This window comes from Papio anubis, chromosome 12 (genome assembly GCF_008728515.1).
Source record: "Papio anubis isolate 15944 chromosome 12, Panubis1.0, whole genome shotgun sequence".
Taxonomy (NCBI): Eukaryota; Metazoa; Chordata; class Mammalia; order Primates; family Cercopithecidae; genus Papio; species Papio anubis.
In genome coordinates this window covers 13034472-13054422 of record NC_044987.1, presented here as the reverse complement: position 1 = coordinate 13054422, position 19951 = coordinate 13034472, and the positions used below count along the sequence as shown (strand labels likewise).

The 19951-nt window shown below is 42.0% G+C and overlaps 1 protein-coding gene across 8 annotated transcripts in view; it reads left to right on the top strand.

The window, feature by feature from the left end:
- SORL1 (sortilin related receptor 1) overlaps window positions 1–19951 on the top strand; it is a 179571-nt gene that overhangs the window by 53637 nt on the left and 105983 nt on the right. For 7 of the 8 annotated variants that reach the window (XR_002517258.2, XM_021926639.2, XM_021926638.2 and 4 more), the window contains 5 exons: window positions 6675–6776; window positions 7836–8005; window positions 14204–14396; window positions 16110–16227; window positions 16440–16513. Coding sequence is in view for 7 of the 8 variants with exons in the window: in XM_021926639.2 (XP_021782331.1) it covers window positions 6675–6776; window positions 7836–8005; window positions 14204–14396; window positions 16110–16227; window positions 16440–16513 (657 nt within the window). In the remaining variant the exon portion in view is untranslated. Of the gene's footprint in view, window positions 1–6674; window positions 6777–7835; window positions 8006–13339; window positions 13407–14203; window positions 14397–16109; window positions 16228–16439; window positions 16514–19951 lie in introns of those variants that run through there. The other variant, XM_021926640.2, reaches the window with a different exon arrangement.

Genomic DNA, 19951 nt, shown 5'->3' with positions numbered 1-19951 from the left:
TTTATAATGGACTTATCGTTCCACATGGCTGGGGAAGCCTCACAATCATAGTGGAAGGCAAGCAGGAGCAAGTCATGTCTTACATGGATGGCAGCAGGCAAAGAGAGCTTGTGCAGGAAAACCCCTCATTTTAAAAGCCATCAGATCTCATGAGACTTATTCACTATCAGGAGAACAGTGATAATAACACTATCATGGAAAAGACCTGCCTCCATGATTCAATTACCACCCGCCTGGTCCCTCCCACAACATGTGGGAATTCCAGATGAGATTTGGGTGGGGACACAGCCAAACCATATCACAGAGCATACCATTTTTTCATCCTGGTAGTTTCAATCTATTTGTATCTTTGAATCCTTGTAAATAGCGTATGGTTGTGTCAGGTCTTTTATGCATTCTTTCGATTTCTGCCTTTTGATTAGGGTGTTTAATTCACCTACATTTAATGTAATTACTAAAAGGTAGACTATATATCTGCTATTGCTGTTTGCTTTCTATATTCCTCATATTTTTTTTTTTGGTTCCTCTATTACTTCATTACTGCCTTCTTTTATATTAAATGCAGATTTTTCTAGGGTAACATTTAAATTCCCTTGTACCTTCTTTCACTAAATTTTTTCCCAGGTGTTTTCTTAATCTGTGCTTTGGGGAGTATAATAAATACCTTAATTTATGAAATCTAGTTTGGATTAATAACAATGTAACTTCAGTAGTGTACAAAATCTTTGTCATTATATAGCTTTATTGTGTCGCTGCTTTTGTGCTATTATTGTCTCATCTTTATACTCTTAAAGCCCGTCAGTACAGTTTTAGTCTAATTGAGGACTCCTTATATAAGATGAGTCATTTTTCTTTTGCTGCTTTCCAAGTTTCTTTATCTTTGGCTTTCAGCAGTTTTACTATGGTGTGCCTGGGTATGGGTCTCTGAGTTTATCCTTTCAGGAATTCATTGAGCTTACTGGATTTATGTTTTTCATCAAATTTGGGGAGTTTTGGGCCATTATTTCTTCAAATATTCTTTCTCCTTTATTCTGTCATCTCATCAATGACTTCAGTAATTTGTATGTCAGGACACTTGATGGTGTTTACTGGTTCTTTTAGGCTCTGTTTATTTTTAACATTTTTTTTTTTTTTGGTCAGACTAAGATATCACAATTGACATGTCTTAAAGTTCACTGCTTTTTTATTTTCCTGGTTCAAATCTGCTGTTGAACGCCTCTACTAAATTTTTCTTTTGATTTATTATACTTTTCAACTCCCAAATTTCTTTTTGCTTGTTTTTCTTTTTTAATTTTTTTATTTCTTTATTGATATTCTCTATTTGATGAGGCATTGTTCTTACACTGTCCTTTCATACTTTATATATGATTTCTTTTAGTCCTTTGAACATATTTATGATAGCTTATTGAATTTTTTTTTTTTACTTAGTCTAATGTCTGAGCTTTTAAGGACAGTTTCTACTGACTACTCTTTTTGCTTGTGTATAGACTATACTTTGCTGTTTCTTCACTTGTCCTGTGATTTTTTAATTGAAAACTGGACATTTTAAATGGTGTGGCAGCTCCACACCACTGACACCCCCTCCTCAGGGTTTTGTGTTGTTGCTATTTGTTGTTGTTGCTGTTTTTGTTGTTGTTGGTTTTGTTGTTCAGGGAGTTTCCTATACTGCTCTCAAGTTTGTGTTCTTTATTGTTATTGCTACTGAAGTATCTCATAATTTAGCTTATTCGTCAGTCAATGATAAGACAGAGATTTTCTTAAACACTTTGAACCACTAAGTCCCTCAGCCTTTGCTAATGGCCTCTGGGTGTGTGTTTGGGTATACCTTCAATGCTTTGGCAGGCAGTTTACAACTCTGTCCTAGCCTTCACTTCCTGCTTATGTAGAGCTTCAAGATTAGCTGGAGGTAAGAGATTAGACCCTGTTCATTTCTTTCTTGAGCATACTCACAGCTCTAATGTGTTTGACTTTGTGGAGTCCCAGGAATATTCTAGAGCTTAATGAAGTCTCCTAAGGGCATCTTCTTCCCCAGTTTTTCCTTTTGAGCTTTTTAGTTAGCCTCTTTTTATTCCTAATTGGTAATACTGTCTTCAGCAGTTATGATGATAAGCATTTGCTAGTTTTTATTCACTGTTTTCAGTAAATACCTTGGCTGGCTATAAGGCTGTCTATGTCATGAACCAAGTCAGGCTATATAAGGACAAGTGCTGATAATGCACTTTCCTGTGAGCCCCCAGACAGGTCAGGCTTTTTGGGAACTCCAGACCTATTTTGTCCTCTCCAGTGGCTGCTAGGCTGCTGTTTTTCACAGCTATTGTAGATGTGAGGCTGTGGGTTTCCAAGGCTACCACAGAGCTAGAGAGAGGGGGATGGGATTAGGGCAAATGAAAACATCACAAAGCTGGCTATTCTTGCCAAGATTCAGCCATTGTTCTTGAATAAATGTGCCTTGAATTTTTGTAACTCTTTATTTCATTTGCAGAATTGTGAAAAAGTGGATTTTGAAGATTTTTGTCAGTGTTTTTCTTGCTTTTAAGGATGAGTATATTTTTAGAGTTCCTAGAAATGCTTCCAATTAATATTAACTTTGTAAACTTTATTATAGGCATTTTCCAACCTACACGAAAGAACAGTTAATGCTGATATGACCTCCCCATGTGCCCTCATTCAGCTTCAATATTACTTACCTACGTTTGCCAACCTCTCCTTAGCTATCTACTCACTCCTTTTTACCCCCTGGAATATCCCAGATGTCGGATTTTAGCTATGTTTTATTTATGATTTTTTTTTGTAAACAACATTAATGTGGATGAGGATGTTTTGCTGAAGCTTCATTGCTGCTTCAAGGGAGGATGTGACCCATGGCTCTGGTGCTTCTGAACTAGTGGCCCTGTGCTTCCACATGCCCTGGGAGGGCTTAGTTCTTTACGCATTTTCTCTAGCTGAGCTGCCATGCAACTTTCAGTGGGATAGCTCATTGCAGTATCCTTTGGCCTTTACTTGATAAGAGTATCCTTTATTTAGTTCCTTTGTCCTCTTCTTGATCCTCCTCCATTTCTTTTTGCTCTTAACACAATCTCAAATATAAAGGGAAATTCAGGTTATTCACATACCTAGATGAATTTATTTGTTTATTTATTTATTTATTTTTTCTGAGATGGAGTCTTTCTCTGTCGCCAGGCTAGAGTGCAGTGGCATGATCTCAGCTCACTGCAACCTCCACCTCCCAGGTTCAGGTGATTCTCCTGTCTCAGCCTCCTGAGTAGCTGGGACTATAGGCATACTCCACTATGCCTAGCTAATTTTTGTATTTTTAGTAGAGACAGGGTTTCACCATATTGGCCAGGATGGTCTTGATCTCTTGACGTCGTGATCTGCCCGCCTTGGCCTCCCAAAGTGCTGGGATTACAGGCGTGAGCCACTGTGCCTGACCAAATTTATTTTTAATTATCAGAAATGAAAACAAAATAAAAAAAAAAACTTCTTATAAATTCTCAGACTCTATAGGATATAGGATTGACTTAGATTAAAACATTTAAATCATTCCTAGTAATTGATGAAGGTATGTGTGTTTGTGGATGTGTTAGCTGGTACAGCCTTTCAGGAGGGCCATTTCATGATAGCTATCAAAAATACAAATTTTGACTTAAGAATTCTTCTCTAAGAATGCATCCTACCAATAGTATTGTGCAGTTCTGAAAAAGTAATAAATATATATGTGTGTGTGTGTGTTTAAGAAATGTTTTTGGAAATAACCCAAATGCCTACCAATAGCTGTTAAGTGGAAAGATGTCTAAGATAAATTGCCAGTGATAAAATGTTAAATTGTGGGACAGTAAGATATACTGTTAATGGAAAAAGTTAAGTAATAAAACAGCATTTATATCATGATCCAAATTATATGTGAAAAATTAAATTGCCTGTGTCAGTTTAGAATTGTGTTAGGTTGCTGGTAATAGACTAGAAAGAAAAGTTGCTTAGCCAAGTCAGGAGTTTAGTTTTCTCCCCCTCGCTGCCTGGAGGTAGGCTGTCTTGGGCTGGTATGTTGGTGTCCTGATGTTCTTGGGAACCCAGATATCTGTCTTAACGTTCTACCATCCTGACTAATGATTTCCATTCTCAAGATTACCTCGTGGTTCAAGACGTCCACACTAGCCTTCAAGTCCTTATTGCAGTTAGGAAGAATAAGGAAAGACAGCAAGTAGGACCTCTTCCCACCAATTCCATCTATTTAAGCAGCCTTCCTAGAAATCCAATACAAGACTTCTGTTTTTAATCTTATTGACTAGTACTTAATCACATGACTAGCCATAGCTGCAAAAATGGTAGAGAAGTGCAGTCATTTATCCTGGATGTTGTCAGGGTCCTAGTGCTCGGAAGGAAAGGGATAATGGGTGTTGAGGGTAGATGTAGCAGTGTCTGTCACTATGTAAGTATGCTTGTGTGTGGTGGCACAGTGTATTTCTGAAAGGATGCACAAGAGCTGTTAGCCACTGGGCACTCTGCAGGGTAGAGTGGGAGGAGGGATGTGGAGGTCAGAGCAGAGCTTCTGCATTTACCTTGTACTCATCTGTGCTGTTGGATGTTTTCCATGAGTATGATTTGCTTTTATAATAATAGAGATAAAAAACAAACCAACCCAAAACCTACGGTTTATTAAGAAAAATCTCAGAGCCTTACAATACATCTTACAATCACTAGTGTACCATAGCTTAATTGTTAATATATTTCTTGGTGGCAGTAAAACAATATAATAACTCTTTAAAAATGCATTAAGAATGAACCTGAATTGTCCAGGTTTAGGAATAATTCTCCAAGAAGGAAGTGGGATCGATGCGTTTTGAGATTTTTTTTTGGTTCGATGATTGTAGTATTCTGTGATTTTTGCATTTATGAGGTAAGACTGACCTGTGAAATATATTCTTAATACTCAGGCCTCCCAGCAGCAATTGTTAAGTATTTTTAACTAATGATGAGCCTGGGTGTCATTGAGAAATCACTCTTTTTAAAGTTTTACTGACAGTTGGAAGTAGTAAAAAACAAAGCATAAAAATGTGTATTTCATTGATACGTTCCTCTATATGTTAACAAAAATGTATGTATATAGGCTGACTGAAACCAATCATCTGACATAGTCATAACATTTTATCAGCTTCATGAGGGCTTTTGGAATTTATATGTCACAATTTTGCTGGGAATTGTTTTCTCATTCAGTTAAAATGCTTTTACGTTTTTTATAGATCCATCATTTCCTACAGCCCCATGTTTAGTACAAGCTATTAATATGGTTTTCAGATTTCCATTTTGGTGGGCAGTCTTTTGTACCTCTCTACCTGATTTCTTTAAAACAAATTACTTTTAACCATTTGTTCAGTGGTGGTTTGAATGTCTGCTGCTCAAATGGATTAAAAGTAACTTTGTCTTTATCAGCTGGGTCCTCATAGTATTTATAGGGCATGTGTGAGCACAGGGTACTGAGTTGTTATATTACAGATAAAATAAATGGGTATGTTCCTTACTCTTTAGGAAGTTAATATCTATAATAAACAGCAACCTTGTCAAGGATAAGTGAAGCCGAAGTAACCCCTCTGGCTGGGAATCCCAACATCTCAATAAGTTTAATAGTCATTTGTATGATTATGTCCACATGAGGGTGTGCCTCCCTGTGTCTTTCCTGACAGATATGCAACATTTGCCTTCAGTTTCTGGCCGTGTTCTTTTAGAGCTGGAAGAAACCACACAGAGTCTTTGTAACAGTTCTTATCTTTTTTGGAATTGTGGACTTTCTTGAGAATCTGATAAAACGTATGGAGCCTCCATAGCAAAATAAATGAGTGTATATAAAAAATTTGCATATATGTTTACAGGGTTGCTGGACCATTTAAACCCATCTATAGGGAAGTCTTGATCCAAATAAGCTTCTCCTTTTGTAGATGAATAAACTGAAAGCTAGAGAGATTTTTGTCATTTTTTCAGTTGGTAGAGCTAGCTCTTAATCTGATGCTTTTATACACATTTCCAAGATTCTTGCTGTGACTTAAAAGTCTCTAAAATGCAATGTGATGTGGTCAACATCATGTTGAATACTCTACCAATGAATATATATTCTAGCAAAAGACCTTCCTCAATGAGATTATTCAGAGATGGAAAACCAGAATCAATGAATATTCTCTCAAGTCTTGGTGCAAATTAAAGCCTTGTGACTGCAGCATCCTTGTAATCTAAAAATAGGAGTAGAAAGAAGAAAAGAACATGTTTTGTGTGCATGGTGTGTGGCTGATCTCACCCTTTAGTGGTTTGGGGGCTGTAGGCTCCTCCCTGCCTGTTTCTTCAGCCTCATCACACAATCCTCTTTCTATCTCTTACTCTACTGAAGTGTTGGCAGCCTCCAACAACCTCCTCTAGTCCAAGTTCTACCATCATACCATTTCCTTCCTTATCTAATATCCACGGAGTATCTAGTGTCCGTTGCAAACCAGGTATCTAAGATGAAGCAGTACAACCCAAGCTGCCCAGTGATGGCAGATGCTGCAAAAATATGAATTTGCAATCAGTCTCTATTTTGTGTTTCCAGTAGAACTGGAAGAATCTGATTCTTCTATTTTTATTTTTGCTGCTTTTGAATGACTGTAATGTGGCACCATTAATTTTTTTTTTCTCCTCTTCCTTGGCAGCATCTCTTGGGCAGTCAACAGCAGTCTTCTGTCCAGCTCTGGGTCTCCTTTGGCCGGAAGCCCATGCGAGCAGCCCAGTTTGTCACAAGACATCCTATTAATGTGAGTGGGGTCTGCTTGAGGTTGGGGAGAAGTGTCACTGTCTTTACGCAGAGGTCAGAGGAAGGGTGTTGCAGGGATGGCCTGCTGGAGTGGATATTTTATGGAGCCTCCCTGAAGTCACTTTCCAGAGAGGTCTCTAGAGAGAGCAGTTTCACTTTGGCCATCGTGATCTGTGTTTCCCACTTCACTGAAGCAGAGCTGAAGGAGAGTCTTAGTTTGCTTTAAGTGCAGCAGCACTGGCAGAGAGAGGTTGGAGCCAGAGTCAGTGCCATCTGAGCAGTGTGCCAGTACTGAAGCAATGGGAAGTTTGTGCATGATAGGAATTTTTCTTATTGAGTACCTGCTGTATTGCTTGCAAGGGGTGAGTTCCAACAGGGGATAGGATTTGGGTCCCACCTTTTAGAAACAGGTTGGAGAGACTATGAACTGAGCAGCAGAAGAAACCACACATAAGCAAGTGCTTACATATGCAGCTTTATAACATGAAGATGGATAGGAAAGAGCTGCATGGGATGGGGTCATTAGAGGAGTTGCCACAGAGAGGAGGTCACAGTGAAACGTCTTGACACTGGCAGTTGGCTTGATGAAAGGTAAGCAGCTCACTGACGTACCTTCCACCCAACGAATGGGATCATATGGAGAACCGTCTTGCCAGTTCTCTGCTAGTTTCTATGGATTCTGCCTTCCTTTGGTCACCTTAGGGAAAATAAAGCGAAATGCATTAATCCATATTGTACTTTGCACGAATGAAAGGTCTCATGGGAAAATGAGGGAGACATTATTAACAGAAAGAGGTTTGTAGGTCATTTGTGCAGTGCAGTGGCCCGTTATTTTGTGCCCCGTTTGCCAGTAAGGGGCCCACTAAGCTGCAGATCCGCCTCAGGTTCTCCAAAGGGAAAGTCGCCAAAGCTTCTTTGCCAAGGTTAGGGAGCTTCCTGTGGGCTTTAGGCACACATTCGTCACTAGGACATTTGAAAGTCATTGCTTCCGTGTGTATAGAAAAAGCCCACAGGGCACATTTGTTTTTTGACATATCTTTTTTGACTTCTGATTCCAAAGGAATATTACATCGCAGATGCCTCCGAGGACCAGGTGTTTGTGTGTGTCAGCCACAGTAACAACCGTACCAATTTATACATCTCAGAGGCAGAGGGGCTGAAGTTCTCCCTGTCCTTGGAGAACGTGCTCTATTACAGCCCAGGAGGGGCCGGCAGTGACACCTTGGTGAGGTAAGGAGACTGTGAGTCCTTCTGCCTTCTTAGGCCAACACAACCATTAGCTTCTCTCTGGTTCAGTGGTTTGCAGCATTAGCTGCACATGTGGATTCACCCGGGAAGTTTTGGAAATCCAATGTCTGGCTCACATGCCCGGGGATCACCGTGGGATGGGTTTGGGGTGTGGCCAGGTTATGAGGATTTTAAGAAGCACCCTAGGTGATTCTTATGTGCAGCCAAGTCTGGAAACTACACCTCTAGGTAACATTCAGGGTCAGAGCTACTGTGTTAATCAATCCCTTGAGCTCCTTTTGTTCAGTGTTCTGGTTTTGTGGTTTCTGAGCATTGAAAAACAGCACTTGGAAAATATCAAGTCAGTGAGAGCTGGCATATGCGGCCAGTGGATCAGGTTAATTGATGTCATTACTCTTTTTTTTTTTTTTTTTTAAGAGATAATTGCAGTGTTTTGTAAGGAAAGGCGCCAACGTCATTGATCTTTTATCTGTAAATCATGTGTTTAGAGCTGTTTTGCAGTCCAGCAGTGAGCAATATCTGAGCACCACACCCATCAAGGGGTGGTGGAGGACTTGGGGTTTGGGAGGGATGAATTGGTTCTTAAGATCCTTTCAGGACCATTTATTCTGAGTTGTCGTTTGACAGCCAGACTTGTGTGACCTGTGTGGCTGTGGTTAGAGTCCCCTCTGCTCTTGGAAAGAGTCTCCTGCATGAAGCTGACTGGTCTGGGATGGGGTCTGGCTCTCCAGCCATGACAGCCAGGTCTGAGGGCATGCCTTTGTGCCCACTGTTTCTGGGCAATTCATTCCATTGTCAGTTTATTCACAAGTATGCTGCTGCTCTCTGCCAGAGTGTTCTAGGTATAGCCACAAAATAATGTATGAAGCAATAACATATCAGAACAAAGTCCGTCTTCCATGGAGTTTATATTCTAGTTGGGGAAGAGAGAATATAAGCAAGTATGTGATCTGCCTGCTAACATGTTGAGAAGAAAAATAAAGCAAGATCAGGGGACGGGGGTTTGCAAGGGTGTTCTTTTATTCTACTGGCTGCTTCAGGAGGGGGACATTTAAGCAGGTGCCTGAATTACATGAGGGAAGGAACCAGGCAGAACCCTGGGCGAGTAGCACTGCAAGCAGGGCAGACAGGAAGCACAGTGACTCTGAGGCTGGACTGCACTGGTGTTTTAGGAGCAGGGAGGAGGCCAGAGTGGCTGGAAGGGCTGAAGAGAGGGAGAGAGAAGGAAGAAACAGTACCTAAGAGAGCAGGGCTCAGATCCTATAGGGCCTTCAGGGGCTTGTGAAGAGCTTTGTTTTTTTCTTTTTGGTTGTTGTTTTTCTGTTTGTTTGTTTTTGAGATGTAGTCTCGCTCTGTCGCCCAGGCTGGAATGCAGTGGCGTGATTTTGGGTCACTGCAGCCTCGTCTTCCTGGGTTCAAGTGATTCTCTTGCCTCAGCCTCAAAAGTAGCTGAGATTACAGGCGTGTGCCACCAGGCCAGGCTAATTTTTATATTTTTAGTAGACACAGTACCATGTTGGCCAGGCTGATCTCAAACTCCTAACCTCAAGTGATCTGTCTGCCTTGGACTCCCAAAGTGCTGGGATTACAGGTATGAGCCACCACACTCAATCCTGTTTTTTCCTTCTAAATGAGATGGAAGGTTTAGACCAGGAAATGGACATGATCTGATTTAACCTTTTCTTTTTTTTCCATTAAAAAATTGTGAATTGCATTATGTAATGAAAAGAATGTAAAACATAAATGAATAGTGTTATAAATAATTATAAGTGAGCCCTCATGTGGCTTATCTTTTAGAGAAGTTATCCTCAATGCTGTGTGGGAATTTGACTATTGTAGGGGACAAAGGCGGGAACAGGAAGACTAGTTGTGAAAGGATTGCAGAGATACAGGCCAGTAGGGATGGATGTTGGCTGGACCCAGGGTGGTGGCACTAGAGATGCTCGAAATGGTCAGACCCTAAATATATTTTTAAAGTAGAGCCAATGGGATTTGTTGATGGATGGGAACGAGGGGTGTGAAAGAAGGAGGAGCCAGGGACTGCTGCTGCTTCACCTGAGCTGCCTGTAAAGAGATGGCCACACAGGGAGTCAGGGAGATCTGGGGCAGGGGTAGTATTAGGGGGAGACCACGAACTTGGTTTGGGACTTACCTGGTTGGAGAGGCCTACTGGATATCCACGTGCCCAGCTTTCTACCTGATCTCTGATGGTGCTTTTCCACTTCCTGTTTCTTCTCTTTTGGAGGTGCTGTCATCTTTTATTCCTTTCCTCACCTGACACAGACTCATGGATTAATTATTATTTAATGTGTTATAAACCATTCCTGCCATGATTCATTTTGATGCTCAGCTTGTCCTGGTTTGGTCAGTGGCAGATCCTACCTCCTTCAGGCTGGCTTGTCGTTTTTTATTGAAAAAATTATTTATTGACTGGGTGTGGTGGCTCATGCCTGTAATCCCAGCACTTTGGGAGGCCAAGGTGGGTGGATCAGGAGGTCAGGAGATCGAGACCATCTTGGCTAACATGGTGAAATCCCATCTCTACTAAATATGCAAAAATTAGCCGGGCGTGGTGGCACGTGCCTGTAGTCCCAGCTACTCGGGAGGCTGAGGCAGGAGAAACGCTTGAACCTGGGAGGCAGAGGATTCTGTGAGCCAAGATCGCGCTACTGCACTCCAGCCTGGGCGACAGAGCGAGACTCCGTCTCCAAAAAATACATATTATTTATTGAGGTGAAATGTATATAACATCAGCTTAATCATTTTAAAGTAGGCAATTCGGTGGCATTCGATACATTTACAATCTTGCGCCACTGCCACCTCTGTTTAATTTCATGGCCTTCTCATTTCTCCAAAAGAAAACCCCATGCCCATTAAGTCGCTTCTCTCCACTATCCCCTTCTCCCAGCCCCTGGCAGCTGTCAGTCTGATTTCTGTCTCTGTGGATTTTTCCCTATTTTACAGGGTGTTTCATATAAATGGAATCATACAATAATATGTGACCTTCTGTGTCTGGCTTCTTTCACTTAGCATAATGTTTTCAGGGTTCATCCATGGGTACCATAGATCAGTGCCTCATTCATTTTAATAGTGAATAATAGTCTCCTTTTTTAAATAATTAAAATAGTGAATCACTGTCCCTCAGACCTCTCACTGACGCTTTAATCTTTCTTTTTTCACCATTAAAAGCCCCTGGTTATGAAATGGAAAAGTCACAGCTTGCTAAATATTTTCTTGTCTTCCGCATGTGTCAGATAGTCAGGGTGAATGTTTCATGCTGGGACAGAGTATGAGCCAGAAGCCAGAGCGATGGCCCTTTGCAGAGTTATGAAGGCCTCCCCTCCTTGCCTGAGCGCACAGTCCAGTGAAGAAACTGGAAATAGATTCACGTCAAGAGTCATAGACCAACGTCCTACTCAGTTTTCTCATTCTTCTCAGATTTTATCTGAGGACTAGAGAGGTTCCGTTGTACTCAGCTGAGTGACATTTTGTCATCTGCATCTCGATCTCAGCCGGATGAAATGGGATAAAGGTGAATTAGCACATCACGTGGGCAGGCTGGTTTAGAGTAAACTGGTGTGTGAAATGAGCAAGTCTTTGAACTGAATAGGAAAGGATGGTGTGTGGGAACTGCTTCTGATTTACTTAGAGAAATGGAGAAAGAGCTCTTTCTGGGGAATGACCCTGGCCCTGGTGGGATGTGCCAGGTGGGAGTCTCATGGAAAGCACTAGCTAGATGTTGGATGCTTTGGAGGAACTAATGTGCTGAGGAGATGTCAGGCCCGCGGGTCACCTTAGGGAGGGGCACGGGCCCAGATGGTGGGGGTGTTGTCAGGGAGTGGATTCTGCACTGAGCGGGGCTGTAGGAGACCTGGTGAGCTTCCTGGTAAGCCTTGGCCCTGGGTACTCCGGGAAGAAGGGGAGAAGTGCCTGGGGGAGGGCCAGTGAGGATAAAATGGGAGAAAGTGGACTCTCAGAGAAAGTGCTTAGGGTGGGGCAAATTGTTGTAGGGCAGGTCAAGTGGGGGAAAGAAAAGGATGAGCTGGGACTCCTGGTGGAGGAGCATGTGAGATACAGGAAGACAGGCTTCTGCCTAGAAGTAAAAGATAAAACTCCCAGAATCCAACTCGGGAAAGAAACAGGGCTCATCTAAATGAGAGAAACTCAGACCTCCCAGATATGTAGAAGAAGCCCATAACTGGTCGGGTGACAGTTTATGATGATAACCCCCGGAGAGGTAGAGCAGAGGTCAACAGAGAAGGAGGGAGAGAGACCTTCAGCTGGTTCCTAAGAAGCCCCTGAAAAATAACTGAACTAGACCTAAGGAAACCTCATGTCAGAGAATTTGGTCTCAGCTCCAGCATTTCATTCAGCGTTGTGCTCAGTCCCTCAGCCTGAAGCAGCTTTGGTGGGGCTCCTAGTGTTCCTTTTCCTGCCTCAGAGGTTGTCTTTTGGGTCTTTCTGTCTGATGTGGCAGGGCAGTCCTCCAGCTGAAGAGATTGTGTGGAGACGGATGACAGAGGGCAGCGTTTCTCTGCTTTATTGTGTAGCCAGTGGCTCAGAACCCCTGAAATAAAGGGCAAGCTTCCAGTCTTTTTTCTTTTTCTTTTGTTTTGAGATGGAGTCTTGCTCTGTCACCCAGGCTGGAGTGCAGTGGCATGATCTTGGCTCACTGCAACCTGTGCCTCCTGGGTTCAAGCTGTTCTCCTGCCTCAGCCTCCCAAGTAGCTGGGACTACAGTCATGTGCCACCACACCCAGCTAATTTTTGTATTTTCAGTAGAGGCAGGGTTTCACTATGTTGGCCAGGATGGTCTCGATCCCTCGACCTTGTGATTCCCCCATCCTCGGCCTCCCAAAGTGCTGGAATTACAGACGTGAGCCACCTCACTCAGCTAAGCTTCCAGTCTTAACAGCCATGTATGAACCCTGGTTACAATTTCTCAGAAATCCGCTCTATTTGTAATGCTTGTATCATTTTAGCACAAAACCACTTTCCTGTGGCATCAGGGTATCAGCATAGTAGATAAAGCCTGGGAAGGCCGTATTCTCTTCAGAATATGACCCCAAGCTCTCTAGAGCCATCCTTGCTGTATGTACAGTTTCTTCAGGAAGGAGTCGACAGGTTCTGCTGAGCTTCCTGACAGAAGACCTTGTGGACTTCTATCTGATCAGAGTGTTGGATAATTAGATTGTAAGTACCTGGAGAGAGGCTGTGTAACCCTGAGCTATGTTCCTACAGATTGGGTTGAATTTTAAGCCTCAGTACTGTTATTAGTGTCTTGTAGGTCTGACTTAATGATTTCTGTTTTTGAAGGCTCGCTGGAGGATTTGGAGTCAATTTCGATACTGATGTAATAGATGTGACTCTTACGTCAATTTTTGTATGTTATATTCATCATTCTAAACCCCCTATTAGGAATTGTTGATCAGATAAGCCTTTTGGCCCTAAAAGTTGAAAAGAAACAACTTTTTAAAATAGCAAATTATCTGGCTGGGCATGGTGGCTCACGCCTGTAATTCCAGCACTTTGGGAGGCCGAGGCAGGTGGATCACTTGAGCTAAAGAGTTCGAGACCAGCCTCGGCAACATGGCGAAACCCCATCTCTAGCAAAAAATTAAAAAATTAGCTGGGTGTAGTGGCACACACCTGTAGTCCCAGGTACTTGGGAGGCTAAGGTAGGAGGATCATTGAGGATCATCTGAGTCTGGGAGGTCGAGGCTGCAGTGAACCGTGATCGTACCACTGCACTCCTGCCTGGGCAGCAGTAAGACCCTGTCTCCAAAAAAAAAGGAATGAAGTACTAACAATGTGCTATAACGTGGATGAACCTTGAAAGCGTTGTGCTAAGTGAAAGTAACCAGATACAAAAGACCGTGTATTGTAGATTCCATTTATATAAAATATCCAGATAGGCCAATTCATAAACCCATGGAGCAGATGAGTGGTTTCCAGGGCTTGGGAAGGGAAGAGGAAATGGAGAGTGACTGCCAGTCGGTATGAGGTTTCCTTTTGGAATGATGAAATGTTCTGGAACTAGATAGTAATGATAGTTGCCCAACTTTGTGAATGTGCTTAATGCCACAAAATTGTATACTTTTAAATGGTCAAATTTTATGTTATTTATAATAACAAGCAAATACCAATTCAGGTTCATAGCTGCTTATTTTCATATTGTAGGTATTTTGCAAATGAGCCATTTGCTGACTTCCACCGAGTGGAAGGATTGCAAGGAGTCTACATTGCTACTCTGATTAATGGTTCTATGAATGAGGAGAACATGAGATCGGTCATCACCTTTGACAAAGGGGGAACCTGGGAATTTCTTCAGGCTCCAGCCTTCACGGGATATGGAGAGAAAATCAATTGTGAGGTATTGATGTTTTAATCTTGTTTTGCTTTTTGATATAAGGGAAAGAGCCCTACTCTGTGGTAGTTTCCTATGTCTAGTATTAATTGAAAAAATACAGTATCACATAGGATTCTATTAATATCACATGGAGCAGACTTTTATCTGTGTTGCTACATTTGGAGTTCCCAAACTCTGCTCCAAGGTCTCACTACCACTTCTGGGCAGAAGCAACTCAGGAAAAAAAAAAAAAGTAGTATTCACTTTTAGTACTACTTGTTTAGTTAGACCATTACTTGGTCTTTTGGATTTTTGAATTTTGTTTGTCCATGGTGGGCTATGCGGACACTCCCCTGTATGATATATCTGTGGCCCTTGGGAACATTTCTTTGAATTTACTTCTTGGTTTTTCTTCTCTATTTAGCAATGGGTCTTGGCTTACCACATCAAATCTAATTTTGGAAAGAGGCAGCCTATAAATAGATATAGACAAATATCTGGGTGCTTCCTCCTCCCTTAGTAGTGTCTTCTACAGCGTCTTGGTGAGATCCTGGGGTGGTTGGAACTTGGGTGTTTTTGAGTGTGCTCTGGGGGTCAGGCTTTAGTTAAATTGAATTAATGGTGTCACTCAAATTCAGCTTTTTGTTTCCCTGACTGAGCAGTTTATTTATGAACTACAGGACAGTTCATCAGCTTTCAGTTTCTTCTTCTGAGTTTAGGTGGTGGAAGGAATGCATAGGAAATGGATAAGTCTGATTACCTGAGGATAACAGGAACTTTTCAATGAACAGACTTCCTTGCAGGCAGAAAAGCATGAGTCACAAAGAGGAGTGAGCAAATAAATATTTCTTTGACACCCAGCCTAATTTGTTCCAGTTTTCATTGGTCAAACTGAGACTCTAGCCAGACAGATACTTGTTAGAGATCCTTTTGTGACAAAAATAAGTAGCAAATAATCCAGCAAACCTTGCTACCATTTTTACCTGACTATAACCACATAAGCACATAGTTCTCCTGTGCAGAACCCTGGCCACATCTAAGTAACACTGAACAAGCTCTTCTGACCAGGAGAACTGAGTGTGACCATATGGCAAAAGGCGTTGTCCTGATTGCTTGCAGAGCTACTAAAATCTGGACATGAGTGATGGAAGCCAGATTGAATCACTCGAAGCCTTGCCCTGTATACGTACACCTTTGTGCAAATGTAAAATACATGGCAAAAAATTTAATGCCTGTCCTTTGGTTTTTATATCGCATTGATACTGTACATCAGGGGAGCTTATCCATGAGACTTATAACCTCTGATTCTTGGTCTTATGATAGAATTGCTGGAATCATATTTGAAATACATCTCTGACTTAGAAAGTGTATATGACAAAATCATTTCATTTCTCTTTAGTTCTGAGTCACTTGAGAGGATCACTGAGTGATAGGATGAGATGATGACTTTCCCATCTACTCGAGATGACACTGATTTCTAATTGTTATTCCCTGAGAGTCTCAGAAGGCCTTTCTAAGTTGTGATTGTTCTCTTCTTCCATGGGACATTTATGTGGGTCCAGATGATCCCCTCTGTCTGGGGGGTGCGGGGACAGCCGGACTGTGAGTCTGGTTTCCCCTGGGCCAGGCCTCCTTGCCCTGTGTCAGCTGCAGTGCCTTCACACAGGCCGCAGGGTTTACAGGGAGCGCTAGGCATGGTATCACGTGCTGACACTGCCTGAAACTTTGGTTGTGTAGCTTTCCCAGGGCTGTTCCCTTCATCTGGCTCAGCGCCTCAGTCAGCTCCTCAACCTCCAGCTCCGGAGAATGCCCATCCTGTCCAAGGAGTCGGCTCCGGGCCTCATCATCGCCACTGGTAAGTGTGCCTTGCCTGTTCTCACAAGGGGTTCGGCTGTCTGGTGATACGCAGCCAGATGCAGAGTGATCACCCACCTCTCCAGCAGTAACCACTCTTCGTGGTTTGAAGGCATTCTTAGTTGCTAGATACTACTCAGAATTTCTGGCTGGGCAAGGTGATTATCTGACATACTCTTGAAATTAAAAATAATTATTTCTCTTGCATTTTAGGTTCAGTGGGAAAGAACTTGGCTAGCAAGACAAACGTGTACATCTCTAGCAGCGCTGGAGCCAGGTGGCGAGAGGTCAGCCCCCTCCCCCAATCCTCTCCCTTCCACCCTGGTTCCCGTTTGTGTGAGAATGCAGACTGTGCCTTGGCATTTCAGGGACACATATGGTCCATGGCAGAGACCAATAATGCCAGAAATGACTATAAAGTAAAGACAGGTACCTGAAGTCACTGATTTGTATCCACAGTTACTTTAAATTAAAAACAGACCTTTGCAAATGTGTGAATTTTACTTAACGTTCTAAGATTATGAGTTCTATGAGGGCAAAGACAGTGTCTGTTTTACTGACTTCTTTATCCTGAGGACCTAAGAGTGCCTGGCATGGAGTGGGGGCTCAGGGCATATATGCTGCATGTATCAGCAAATTACAACGTAGTGGTATCAGCCCTGAAACCGGCTATTTTTATTATTTTGTATATTATTGACATTGAAATGAAGCCAGTCCTTGCTGGGCTGTGTTGTGTGGGCACTTTCATCTCATTCTGTGCTATGGAAATAGACTCTGTTTTTGCCTTAAGGTTGTGTAACTAGTATCAATCCTGATTATACCAATTCCTATAGCGGGGCTAGTTCTCTGGTTCCAAAATGCTAATTCATCTTCATCTTTGGGCATTAGAGAATTTCCAAACTTGTTAAAAAAAAAAAACAAAACGTTGTTTCCAGCCTCCCATCATTGATTAAAGCCAAGGACGTGTGTTTGGTCTCGTTCTATAGGGGTTACTTTCAGGAGTGACCCTCTAATTATGCCGGGAGCCACTAGGGTGAAACCCAGTAGATCCCTTGACAGGATGAGCACGTTGTCTTTGAGCAGCCACGCAGGCTGGGCAGCCTAAGCAGCATGTCAGGAGTGATGTGGAGTCCTCAGAAGAGATAGCAGACATAGTTCCCATCCACGTGGTGCTTTACTGGGAATGCACCGTGCTCACCTTGATATTTGAATAGGTAATATGTAAAGCAGTAATAAAAATACCAACATTCATTTGGCACCTCGCAGTTCATGGAGGCCTGTCACAAGCCTTCTCTCACTGTGGCAGGGCTTACCATCCCTCCCGAGGAGAGAGATGAGGCTCAGACACCGTGTACTGTGTGTGGCAAACAGAAATATGCGTTCAGATGAGGCAGGTTGTTAGGGCCATTGTGATCAGAGTGCAGACAGTTTGAAGGAGAATTTTCGGGTTGTCCTTGTCCAGCTCCCAAGGGAAGATTAAGCAGCTGCCTTCCCCTTTCGTGGAGCTGGACGCTCCCTTTGAAATGGGGTATCCTCTTCTCTGCAAATAGGCCTGTGGTTTGTTTGTGCCTTCTGCTGTTGGTGTAATCTGGGATTTGCACATCTGCAAGTGATTTCCTTCTGGGTAGAAAGCAGTGTCTTGTTCCTCCTCCAGTGAAGTGGTATCGTCTGGCGATTACTGGGGCAGCTGTCAGTGCCTCCCTCCACACACGCCTTGTGCCTGCCAAGAAGCAGCCAGTGCATAAGAGACCTTATTTTGGGACATAGCAGAAAACTAACTGGGGGATGAAAAGATTGTGAGTTTATCTGTGTGAGTGGGCATCTGAGTCCCCATGGGCAGCCTTCACTTTAGAGGGACAATCTGGGCTGTGTGCGGGAGCAGGTGGTGGCAGAGGAAGAGGCTGTAGTGGACAGAATGCTGCCCGGAGCACTGCTGATCGTAATTCTGGTTTTCTTTTCCTCCTAATTAGTTGTGCAAATTCTCTGATCCTCGGAATTCCTTTTTTTGTGCTTTTTCCTTTTTTAAATAATTTTTATTTCTTTTATTTTTAGCTTTTTTCTTTATCAACTTCATTGAAGCAGATGAAGGTACAGTACACGGCACATAGTTAAAGTGTACGGTGTGATCAGAATTAATTATGGTCACCACAATTAAGAAAACAAACATTTCCATCTGCAAATTCTCTGATCCTCAGAATCCCTTTTTTGTGCTTTTTTCTTTTTAAAATAATTTTTATTTCTTTTATTTTTAGCTTTTTTCTTTGACAACTTTACTGAAGCAGATAAGGGGATGGTACACTGCACGTATTTAAAGTGTACAGTTTGATCAGAATTATGGTCACCACAGTTAAGATAACAAACATTTCCATCACCCTCCTCGAGGTATCTTTGTGCCCCTCAGCAATCCGTCCCACTCTCTACTCTTGTCCTTGTCTGCTTCTGTTGTTCATTGGCATTTGCTAGCATAGGTTATTCATTGACATTTTCTAGAATTTTGATAAGTGGACTCACACAGTATATACTCTTTTTGCCTGGCTTCTGTCACACATCACAATGATTTTGAGTTTCATCCAAGTTGTTTTGTGTATCAGTTGTTCTTTCCTTTGCTAGTCGTATCCCATTGTAGGGATATATCATAATTTCTTTATTCATTCATCTGTTGATGAACATTCCAGCCTTGCTGATTACAAATATAGCTGTTATGAACATTCATGTGCATATTTTCTTCATTTCTCTAGGGTGAATACTTAGGAATGGAATAGCTGGGCAGCATGGTGGGTGTATATTTAACTTTTTAAAGAACTGCCAAATTATTGTCCCATTTACATTTCCACCAAACAGTATGTGAGAATTTTAATTGCTTCACATCTTTGCCAACACTTGGTATGATTAGTCTTTTTAATTTTAGACATTTTAATAAGCATGTGATAATATCTCATTGTACTTGTAATTGGCATTTGCATGATTATTAATGATTCTTTTCATGCACTCATTGGCCATTTTAAAATACGGTTGTGAAGTATCTGCCCAAACCTTTTGCCTTTTTGAAAAAATTGGGTTGGTCTAGCACAATGGCTCTGCCTATAATCCCAGCACTTTGGAAGGCTGAGGTAAGAGGACTGCTGGAGCCATGAGCAACATAGGGAGAGCTCGTCTTTACAAAAAATAAAAATATCCAGGCATGGTGGTGCATGCCTGTAGTCCCAGCTACTCAGGAGGCTGAGATCAGAGGGTCACGTGAGACCTGGTGGTTGAAGATGTAGTGAGCTGTAATTGTGTTGCATTTCAGCCTGGGCGGCAATGGAATGAGAGCCTGTCTCAATAAATATATAAATAAATTTTAAAAACTAATTTTAATAATTGAGTTGTCTATCTTCTTTGAGTTGTAGGAGTGTTTTAAAAAATATGTTTTGGTTTCAAGTCTTTTGTATGATGGTAGATACTCATTTTTTCCATATGGAGATCTAATTGATTTAGCACCATTTGTTGAAAACACTTCTCTCTCCCCCATTGAATTGCCTTGGTACCTGTTTGAGAATCAATTGGCCATATATGGGCCAGTTTTAGGCCAATTGGGTCTATTTCAGGACTTTATTCTGTTCCATTAATCTGTCTGTCTTTTCACTAATACTAAATTATCTTAATTTCCAAAGCCTTATAGTAAATGTTGAGATCAGGTAGGGTAAGTCCTTCAACTTTGATCATTTTACAAATCATTTTCGTTA